We start from the raw sequence: 11,916 nt of genomic DNA on the forward strand, positions 1-11,916 counted from the left end.
TTTGACTAAATGTATTTCAGGTGGGCCACCACCCGAGAAGTGTGTATCTATCCGCAGGTTTGTCTCTTAATGTGGATGTGTTTTTTTTAATCCCGTCTAGTTTGTGGCGATGACACACTGTCTGCACCCCCCCCCCTCCTCCTCCTCCTCCTCCTCTATAGCAGGTGCCCCATTGGAGCAAAGTTCTCAAGCATGACGTCACCGGGTCCTCTGGGAAAATCTTGACAAATAACCGACTAATGATGGAGTGGTCGACTGCTCGGGGTTCCCTCCCATGTCCTCCTCGGTCATGAATGAATGAATGAAAACTTTATTTAACAGATTGCAGAATGGGTACAATACAGTACGGCTCAATACACACAATTGTTAAGGGGATGCAGACCAGAGAAAGACTTTTGTCTTGTTTATTACATCAGGGTCCCCCATTTTCAATTCATAGTGATATCAAAATACATAGTCATCGCGTTGTGCATTGTGTAAAAAGCATCACGAGTGGTTTTGTTTCGAATGCCATACACACAGAATATGAATTAAACAACTTATTTTCAATGTGACTGACAGCTAATGAGTAATGTTTTTAAGATGTAAAATATCGACTTGCTTCATATTCATCATCATCATATTGTTTATAAACACATATTGTAAACATACTATGCGTGAAATTTGCTAAAAGAAAAAGATTAATTGGAACTTTGATAGAAGCACTGCACATGTAACAGGTGTAAAACTCACTCCCCAGAGGCATACAAACTGAGCGCTTAGAAGGGAATTCCTTTCTTGGCCACTCAAGGCATGGTCGAATTCGTGGCAGGGGCGAGTTGCCTCTGTTACACACACACCTTCACACAGACACACACACACACACACACATAATAATAATGTGATATATTTGGGTCGAGGATATGTTGGCATATCGTCAGTGGATAGAGAACAATAACAACTGTCCGATATAACCTATAATAGTATAATGTATGTCTTCAGCTTGGCACTGACTGTCTTGCACCGTCAGGCTAAATTAACTTGCGCTGTGTTGTTGTGGTATTGTCCATTTCACAAATGAAATTATTATGGTAACAAATCAAATTTAGGCAGGGACTACAGATGAAAACTAGCTCATTAGCTAATTCTGGCACATTTACATTGATGTGGAAACTGAATATGTTGATTAATGTGCTCTGTCCCTGGGTAAAAAAGAAAAAATAAATAAACTTAAACTTAAATGTAGAAATAAGCATTTTTTAAGAAATTGCAATATAGTCCTATGCAAAACACAGCCTATTAGCTATATACTCTTTTTTTGTTGCTTCTTTTGCTGTACTGTCAACATCATCATCATCACCACTTCTTAGGGACCTGCACTGGCTCCCCATTGCTGCACGTATCCGCTTCAAGGCCCTCGACCTAGCATACCGTGCGGCAAAGGGAACCGCTCCCGCCTACCTCCGGTCAATGGTCTCTAACTACACACCCTCAAGACCCCTACGCTCTGCATCTTCTGGCCGCCTCAGACCTACTCCTATCCAAGCTCCCGGAGGGTCATCAAAGAGAAGCCGCCTATTCTCAGTCCTTGCCCCACAATGGTGGAATGAACTACCCATCCCAGTTAGGACAGCCGAATCCCGTCCAATCTTTCGCCGTCGACTAAAGACTCACTTCTTCAACCATTATCTGAAATGATTATAAAAAAACCTAACCCTGACTAACTGTACTGTCATGCACTTGTCCTAATAAACGAACCTACACTGTAGCACTCAACACTTTGATGAACATTGTTACTCAGCTGATATAGTTGTACCCTTCTTGCTGTCTTGTCGTACAGAACTTGTAAGTCGCTTTGGATAAAAGCGTCAGCTAAATGACTAAATGTAAATGTGAATGTAAATCATCATCGCCACCACCACCATCATCTTCATCATCATCATCACCACCATCATCAACATAATCAATAACATACAACAGTTCCAATGCGCCCTCTGCTGGTTAATCGCAGCAAGTATTTGGTGGGAAAGGAATGAGTCATGTATCATGTTGTATTATTTGTATGTACAGATAAAAAGCCAAATAATAAAAAGGAACACTACTAGCTAATCATATAAGGTTAAACGGAAATAAAATCGAGATTTGTGGTTTTATTTATATATATATAATTTTATTTTGAGCACTAGTGTAAATAGTTGCACCCCCCTACTTGTCGGATGTTTCCGCCGGACACAATTTGACGATGCACATTACGGACGTACACAATTCAGCATGGCTTACAAGTAAACATGCGTTACAACTTCAACAGCAGTGTATATACAGATCTTAGCTTGTCAGTATCGGGTTGAATTACTCATTTTATAGTTTGCGAGAATTTACAACTATTGACGAGACGATAACGTTATTGATCGTAGCATGTTAGGGCTATTTTAGTTAAGGCAGCTAGCTATCTGGTTAGCACGTCTCTGCAGCAGCGTGTGATCTGGATAGCAGGAGGAGGACTGGTGGCAGATACCAGATATTTGCAGGATTATATTAATTTATTGGAGGATTCCACACATCTGTTCCATTATTACTGATGATAATGTCACAGGTGAAGGTGAACAAACCGGGCAGCAGCGCTCCTGCTGTCGCTGCTAAAGCCGTGAAACCTGCACCAGCAGGGAAGAAGCATTACAAGAAATACAGCAAACAGAAGTTTCCAAAGAAGAAGCCTCCAGCCTCCAAGGAGCAAGAGAAGGCTACCACTCTGCTGCGACCCCCAACAGATCCACAACAGTTCTCTGCCAATTGGAAAACTCTTATGGAGGTGAGTCACACGTCTTAACTAGTCTTATGTATACAACTATTTAAGTGGCCTTGTAATATTAAGATAAGACATTCCTTTATTGATCCCCTTGGGGAAATTCGGGCAGCATGGGCGAGGGGGATGGGGGGTACAGGTATGGGCAGGCTAATAGTAGAAACACGTAAATAATATATCATCATAGTCAATAAAATTATATCTGAATACAGAAATATTAGAAAAATAAACACTGTAAACAAAGGTGCAGATGATGAGGGTCTGTATGCTGCCATATATATGTTACAATAGATATAGGCTATAACCAATTTGAATTTGAATCTGAATTCAGATTCAGACAACTTTATTGATCCTGCGTGGGGCAATTCATATTTGTAGCTTCACAAGTAACAAAAACATACTATGAGTAAGAGTAAAAGTAAACGGTACAAGGTAACCTAACCGGCATGATATGTCATATGTTGTAGTCCATGCAGGTTTAGGTGGTTAAGACTGAGTCAAACACACTTAGTGGTCAGACATTCCTAATAGTTTCCCCTAATATTTGGGTGTTTGCAACAGTCATCTCTGTGATGATATGATGAATTCACATTGTACTGATAATTAATCTCTATTTGCCACAGGTGTTAAAGACCAGTGCACCTGAAAAGAGCCAACCTACCAAGACTCAACCTACCAAGACTCAACCTACCAAGACTCAACCCACCAAGACTCAACCCACCAAGACTCAACCTACCAAGACTCAACCTACCAAGACTCAACCCACCAAGACTCAACCTACCATGACTCAACCAGCCCAGCAGAAGAAGCACAGTTCACATAAAGTGGAGGTGCAGGAAAAACCCCAAACCCAAAAAGACATATCTGGGGAAAATGGCGACCGTGTGCAGGACGTGGACACTGGGAAAGTGATAAAGAACAAAACTGTTCCCAGCAAAGTCGCCTCGAAGGCAGCCTCTCTGATGAACGGAAAGGATCCGTCTGCCTCGGAAATGGAACAAAACCCAAAAGGGACCAAGAAGAAGAAGCGGGAGGCCGCTGGAAAGGCCAACCGTGAGCTGGCGGCGAAGAGGAGGAAGAAGGTGGAGGTGGAGCCCAAACCCCCCACAGAGTATGTATAGAATCCACACTCGACACTAGTCACAAATGAAAGGTGCCAAAGTGTTTTTTTTTAGTTGTTAAAACAAGTGGTCTACATGTTGAAATAATAGCTCTACATTCCGACAGCCATCACTGATTATAGAGTGTCTGGTCAGTAACATGGGTCTCCCAGTCCCTCCGCTCTGCAGTAAACACTACAGAGAATTCATTTTCTGGTATCCCCTTTCCACTTTATCCAATCAGGAGAGAGAACCGCCACAGTGCAAAAATGGTCTGACAAAAATAAGAAATAAAAACTAGTTTTAAGCAAATGTGTCCTTGAAACATTATGGTTTATAAGATTTCTTGAAATAAGTAACAAATTATAAAAAAAAAAATCTATGGTTTTCTCTCTCCTGATTGGATAAAGTTGGAAGGGATACCAGAAAATGTATTTTGTGTTTACTGCAGAGTGGAGGGACTGGGAGACCCATGTATGTTACTGACCAGACACTCAGAATGTAGAGCTATTTAACACTTATCTTAACAAAAGAAATACCACTTACTGTACCTTTTTTAAAGTTGCTTATTAATATGGATGTATTCTGCTTCTGCGTTTCCATACTAAACCTTTCTGTTGCTCTTCTACTGCTCATGCCAGACCAGATCTGAAGAGGGTCTCCCCGCTGCTGTCTGCGACAGGCGACACACTGACTGCACGTTTCTCCCCTCTGTCCTTCCAGGGCGGACCTCTGGTTCGACGACGTGGACCCTGACGACATCGAGGCGACCATGGGGACGGAAGCGGCCGACATCATGAGGAAGATGCAGGGGCTTCATAAGACCACGGCCGAGGACACCGAGAGCGCCCTCGTCAAGGAGAAGGCGTTCGAGGGGTGAGAGTCAGCGAATACGCCACTTTACTGCTTCCTCATGGCTCGTACACGTACAGTGTGTGTGTGCATAAAAACAGAACTAGCGTTGTCGGGGTACCTGCATGGTCTTTCAAAGTATTAAATTCATAATTTTCAATTTAAGGTATTAGTAAAAGTCTTACATTTCATTTGCACAGGTCAGGTATTACATTTTTGGGGGGCCAGCCCGGCTGTCGTAAGATGAAATAATATTAAATATATTAAATGTTGGGCGGCTAGGTGGTGTAGTGGGCAAGGCACTCGCCACCAGTGTGGAGACGCTAGGATTCGCGTGTTCGAATCCAGCTCTCCACATTGTTTTCAGTTTAGCTGGTCGTCCGCAGTAATACACATTGGCCGTATTACGGGGAGGGAAAACTGAAGGGTGGGGATCGAACGTTGTGAACAAGCGACTCCTACAAGTCGGTTGGTGCGCCTGCGCAGTAGAATCAGGAAGTGTCGGGGGCAGCGTGAGCCTCCCACGCGTTACTCCTCGACACTGATAGATCGAGCTGCGCAGGTGAAAAGATGCGACTGCTGTTACCTCAAGTACCGGAGGGGACTTGTGCTATGTATGACTTAGTCCACATTGCAGCCGGCTTGTGGGAGGCAAGAAACAGCGTTCGTGACAGGGGAGGGTTGAATTGGATGATACGAAATTGGGATGGGAGAAAATATAGAAAAATGGGAGAAAAAGTGGATCAAAAAAAAAAATATATTAAATGTTTTTGTATTTAAGTCATTGTTTTTTTTTGCGGGGCTACCGGGAGCTTGGTGCGTCTGGCGAGAGCTTGTATGGAAGAATTTAAATTGGCGCGCAAGTGCAGCCGCCAGGTCAGTGTCGCTGTGTGCTTTTTTCTTCTGCTAGTATGATCGTGATTTTTTTTTTGCTTAAATGATCGTGTAATCTCCGTCTTTACAACAGCTCGGGACGTGAGCTTACCTTGTGTGTAGCATGCGAGTACATTGCTTTTAGAAAGTGATGCCTAGCTGCTAGTAACCAAGGCTCCTCTCTCCTCTCTCCCTCTCCACCGTGACGACCACCAGCCTGACCAGAGCCGTCGCCATGGACTGTGAGATGGTGGGAGTGGGTCCTGACGGAGAGGACAGCATACTGGCGCGGGTGTCCCTCGTCAACCACTTTGGGAAGTGTATCTACGACAAATACGTCAAGGCCACCGAGGAGGTGACAGACTACAGGACAGCAGTCAGTGGCATCCGACCAGAAGACATTATAGACGGTGAGACATCAAATCCATTGTCATCATGCAGCATAAGTACGGTACAATGAAAAGAAGTTTGGCATCCAACCAGAGTGCAAATTTAACAGTAAAGTGCAATAGTAATATACAATGTACAGGTGAACTGGGTATAAAATATATAAATTGGTACTACTGGGTGTAGTCAAGTGCTAATCAGATGTATGTACAGAGTTGTAATACTAAAATGTACAGTGATACAGGTATAAAGACAGTATGGGCGTAGTCATACTGGCCAGCAGCGTAACTAGTAAGACTAGGTAAGGGATATATATAGATATAGTATATCTACAGATATGTAAAAATGATTATATGCAGGTATGTACAGGCATAGATATACTGTATATACGGTAATACTAAATATATATATATATGGTATATACAGCATTATTGTACATGCTATCATGCAGAGTTATATGGGTTATTTACAGGTGTATAAGTAGGTAGGAGTACACAGTAGGAGGATTATATGCCGGTATATTCAGACAGATATGGATATATATATATATATATATATATATATATATATATATATATATATATATGCTGAAAATATAAATATATATTATGCGGTATATACAGCACTGTTGTACATGCTATCATACAGAGTATATGGGTAGACTCTAGTGAGGGAGAAGATATTATTATAATATTATAACGGTAGCTTTATGACGTGATGTGTTCCGTGCCGTTCTGTGTTGCAGGGGAGGACGCACAGAAGGTCCAGAGGGAGGTGGCGGAGATCCTGCAGGGCAGAATACTGGTTGGCCACGCCGTACACAATGACCTCAAGGTAGCCTGCATCTACAGTCGGCGACCGTTGTCATTTTAGAATCGCATTCGGCTCCAATAACTTACTAATAACTGAAATCATCTTTTCAGATTTTACTCTTGGATCATCCCAAAAAGAAAACCCGCGACACCCAGAAGTATAAACCTTTCAAGAGGGCCGTGAAGGTACTGACACTTTACCACATGAATTGAAGAAGATTGTCAGGGTTCCCAATAGGGCTGGGCAATTAATCGAAAAAATCGCGATCTCGATTCATAGACCTATGCAATCTCATTTCTAAGTTATGATGTTTTTCTTTTTATTAAAAAAAAAAGTTTATAAATTTTTTTTACTTTTACTTTACTTTTTAAATGATTTTATTGAAAAAATACGAATCGTGAGAGAATCGTGATCTCAATTCTTAGAGAGAAAAATTGTGATTAACATTTTAGCAAGAATCGCCCAGCCCTAGTTCCCAACTTCCCACTCCTCCTGGAAAACCACGAAATTCAGAGACTAGATTTCCAAACCTGGAAAATGTACGGTACTAAAATGACCAAATATCCAGGGGAAAAAAGTATTGTCCTAGAAATTTTTTTGTATTGTATTTGAGCCCCTAGGTGTGTATTTAGTTTGAAACTCAACTGTTTGTAGGATTATAGCAGTGTGTCGCCCAATTTGGGGCCTGCAGGCCACGTTTGACCCACGCTCCCTTCGTTTTGGTCCAACATGGTATTTGACAAGCACATGCTTATTCTCCTTATTTAAAGTGCTGTAAAATCATAACCGTAATGACTACAAAACGTACATTTTGTGACGGGTGTAGCAGTCGCCTGTAATGAACGTGAGACCCTTCATCATGAACCCATCGTTAAAAAAGGAGGAATAAAACTGGGGTTGAATGTGTTGATACCAGGAAATGATATGACCGTTTGTGAGCAAGAGTGTGGAACCCTGATTGTGTTTTTCTGTCTGCGAGGAGGATTTGTTTTCTAACGAGGTGTTTTCCTCCCGTTAGAGCGGTCGACCCGCGCTGAGGGTCCTGTGTAGAGAAATCCTCAACGTGAAGGTCCAACAGGGTGAACATTCATCTGTGAGTTTCCTCCAAACACTGTCCTATTCACGTCGTAGATCATAAGATCTGTCTCACTTGTTGCCCATTTAAAGGCCTACTTCGCCGATTTGAATCCTTATCTCGATGCATTCGTCACAGTACGACACGCTTACATACTGTACATGTAAGCGTGTCGTCACTCTGTATCTCAGAAGTAGGCTCTATGTTCACCACCCTGGTCACTCCCTTCACAGGCCGGGCGGCCTGAGTTGCGTTTCTCCTGGTTTTAAATTGTGTTTTCGTGGTTTGCGAATCTCACCAGTGATTTGAAACCAGGAAATCGAACAGGGTAGTCACTCTTTAGTGCTTTCGCCTGGCCCGTGACACAGTCATCGGGCGTACGATTTGGGAGGCGATGAATGAGCCCGCCTCTGAGATACAGAGTGATTGATTATTACATAGAGATATGGTTTTGTTAAAATAAGTGGTCTACATGTTAAAATAATAAGCTGGAGAGAGAGGTCTGACAAAAATAAGAAATACATTTTAATCAAATATGTGCTTGAGACAAGTAAAATAATCTGCCAGTGCAGTAAGCAAATCTGCCATGGCAATATTTATTGAAATAAGTATAATAATTAAAAACGTCTAGTGTTTTGTGTGTATTTGCTTACTGCACTGGCAGATTACATGTTTCAAGGACACATTTGCTTAAAACTCGTTTTTTTATTTCTTACTTTTGCAGTGTGGAGTTCTCTCCCCTGATTGGATAAAGTGGGAACACGATACCAGGGGGGGAAAAGTAGTCTGTTTACTGCAGAGCGGAGCGACTGGGAGACTCATGTTACTGACCAAGCACCCTAGATCAGTGATGGCTGTCGGAATGTAGAGCTATTTAACACTTATTTAAACAAAGAAGTACCACTTACAGCACTTTTTTTTTTTTTTTTTATATAAATGTCATCACAACTAATCCCACAGAAATGCATTGACGGGAAAGTCTGACACATTATATCTTTCGCTAATAATCGCCCCTCATCATCATCATCGCCCCTCCTTCTCCCCTCCTCTTCATCTGCAGGTCCAAGACGCACAGGCCACCATGAGGCTGTACACCATGGTGAAGAAGAAGTGGGAGGCGGAGATCAAAGATGGCCATAGCAAGAAAGAGTCAAACTTTGTTGCGCGAAAACCCAAGAGCCCCGCGAAGAAGTGAGACCGTCTCACTGGGGTCGTGGATTCACCACGATGCCAGTCGACTACAACCAGACGTTATGTCTGCTGCTCTGGACCGCAGGTCACGGGAGGGTTGGACGTGGAGCCGTGTGTTTGTTTGCAGAAGACAAAAGAGCAATATGTAAACGTGTCGGGGCTTATTATACAGTGGTCCTGCTGAGGAGTGATCTTTTTTAGACTTCATTTAGGCGGTTTACTCTTTTTTTTATTTTATTTTATTTTTTAAACTCTTTTTTCCCCTACTTTTTTCCGATTTTTCTCCCATCCCACTGTTAGTCGTTATGCCAATTCCCAACCCCCTTCCTGGTTGTTGCGCACCCCCCCCATACTGTTGGTCCGGGAGGCCGGAGACTGTCACATGCTTTCCTCCGACACATGTGCAGCCAGCCGACAGCCAGCCTGGCAGCGCAGATTCTCACCGGGAGAGTGTAACATGTGGAAAGTCGCACTACCTCTCTCCAGATCCTACCCTCACTGTGCAGGCGCCCCGACCGAACTGTAGGGGTCGCTGTCCACAACGCCCAGGACCCACCCACGGCTTCCCTCCCCCTAACCCAGCCAAAACGAGTTAGTATAGCGATCAGCCCAAGCCAAGGCAATGCTGACTCTCTGGGAGTCGAGACCGCAGCCTCTTGCATTGGTGAAGAGCACAATCTCCGCTACGCCACCTGTCCGCCCACAGCGGTTTACTCTTTAAACATTTCCTGGAGTTAGTCAAGGAAACTATAAAAGAAGGAAGGCTCATCATCCCGTCACTGTGTAGCTCAAGTGTGGGAACTTTCATTTCGGCCCACATGGAGTTGAACGGTATCGCCGTCTCGTTTATGACACGTCATTTAAACAGGTTATATTACCTCAGATGTCGGAATCATCTGTAATTTGTTGCATTGTTAACGAACTAACGTTTGATATATTGTTCGATGTATATTTCCTCAGGTACCGGTAGCTGGTATATTTTTTATAGGCTTCAATAGAACTGGCACTACCAAGCATAGCATTATTCTGACGTTATGACCCTTCCTTCTTATATTATAGTTTCCTTGGAGTTAGTTAATAATCAATAGGTTAATATTCATGTCACAAAAGACTATCCGATACATGTTTTTATTCATCAGGGTATCTGCAGGGTATTAAAAAGTCTTAAATTCATAATTTTCAGAAGTTTCGACCTAAAAGTACATGCCCAAGTAAATGGAAGATTGCTCCACTTCTACAAGGTCACTTAGCATGTTCTTGGTATCTAGGAACATCTATGGACCTCGGGAATGTATCCCCAGTGTCAGAAATATTGTGTCTGTTACTAGGCTTGAGTAAATTGTGATGAAACAAAGGAGAATATAAATTAGGAATGTCTGTCGGTGAATAACACCATGTTAAAATTGTGCTGCCTCCGACCTCGCTCACTGAGCTCATTCAGCACCTTCTTGAGATCAAGTGTATAAAAAAATCAAAGCAAATTAATAAAGGGAAGATGATTAAACAGAAGGATTTGTAGATACAGTAATAATTATAATCCATTTGAATTATACATTCAAAATTGTATTATGAACTATAAATTACCTTATTATGGCCAAATCATGCATCTATGGATAGGGGGAAAGCTCCTCATTCCAATGGCAGTGTTAAATCTGGATTTAGTCATTTCCTTGCGGTTTTATGATACAAGAGAGAATTTGCATTATTCCGATAAATTCTTATTTTCGGAAAAACTTTTAAAACATCGGTAAACAAACGTAGTGCTGAAAATATACACTTTGCCTGCTATTTTGATAGGGTTAAGGTCTTTACTCTTGGCTACATTTGAAAAAGAAACAACATTAATTAATAGTCTGTATTGATCGATTTATGATAAAACAGCAGGATCCCCCAATTGGGCGACCCTACAGTAAATGTTGGGGTGTAAAGGTACACGTATCCGTACCGAACTGAACAAGGTTCAGTGTGTACCGTACCGAACGGCTGTGTAGTGTACCGAACGAATACAACGGTATGTTAACCACTAACGACCGCCCACCGGGGGCTGTTTTTTTTCACAATCTAATATAATTATTATTTTTGTATTTTACAAGTCGATTATTAATTTCAATATAGAATATTCGTTGACAGCCCTACAAGTACAATTAGTTACTGAACACTACATCACCCCTGAGTGGAACATGGAAAGCCAAACTTTCCCCCACTGTACCGAAAACCGTACCGAACCTTGACTTCAAAACCGAGGTACGGGGGGGGGGGGCTGTCGGGAAATTAAATATTAGATTTATGAAATGTTTTTGTGTTCAAGTCGTTTTTTGCGGGGCTACCAGGAGCTTGGTGTGTCTGAGCTTGTATGGAACGCACACGAATTTTTATTGGTGTGCAGCCGCCAGTTCAGCGTCGCTATGTGTTTTTGTTTTCATTTGCTAGTTAAGTATGATCATGAAATCTTTATAAAAAGGTAGCTTCAAGTGATTATTAAAAAGGTCTCTTAACGTGTTGAAACCTGCAGATACCCTGTTCGTGAATATACAGTACAATGGACCTGCACTCTTGGCTTTATAAGCTTTGGCCCATAACATAGATTATGTTTTGTCTTGAGCATCTGGTTTTACATATTGTCTGTTTTATAACTTCCATACCCATGGTATAGTAACAGCTGCTTCAGTCCCATGTGTTGTTTTGGAAGGGGGTGTGCCTTATGTTGACCTTTGGAAACCTGATCATTAAAAAAAAGTAAATATGTTCATTGTACATTCACATGACAACTCTGTTTTAGTGAGGACACTGCTATCTACCGAAAGCTATATGGAGTAGTCTCACTTTCCATTTAACAGTTAAGA

General features: G+C 42.1%; 2 protein-coding genes across 2 annotated transcripts in view; one reads left to right on the top strand and one right to left on the bottom strand.

Annotated features, from left to right (window-relative positions):
- The window catches only part of LOC311237009 (uncharacterized protein), a 62,973-nt gene extending 62,915 nt beyond the window's left edge, over positions 1-58 (bottom strand). Inside the window, exon 1 of the mRNA XM_084324816.1 lies at positions 1-58. This exon is cut by the window's left edge and continues 630 nt beyond it. The gene's annotated coding sequence lies outside the window, so the exon portion shown is untranslated.
- A 2,184-nt stretch (positions 59-2,242) lies between these two features.
- On the top strand, positions 2,243-11,818 carry rexo4 (REX4 homolog, 3'-5' exonuclease). Its single transcript, XM_084325090.1, has 8 exons — positions 2,243-2,788; positions 3,406-3,893; positions 4,606-4,758; positions 5,824-6,017; positions 6,740-6,828; positions 6,918-6,992; positions 7,826-7,900; positions 8,943-11,818. The coding sequence occupies exons 1-8, from the start codon at positions 2,558-2,560 to the stop codon at positions 9,075-9,077; spliced, it is 1,440 nt and encodes a 479-aa protein (XP_084181216.1). The 5' UTR covers positions 2,243-2,557; the 3' UTR covers positions 9,078-11,818.
- The last annotated feature ends 98 nt before the right edge of the window (positions 11,819-11,916 follow it).

Source organism: Notolepis coatsorum (genome assembly GCF_963971535.1).
Source record: "Notolepis coatsorum genome assembly, chromosome: 11".
Taxonomy (NCBI): domain Eukaryota; kingdom Metazoa; phylum Chordata; class Actinopteri; order Aulopiformes; family Paralepididae; genus Notolepis; species Notolepis coatsorum.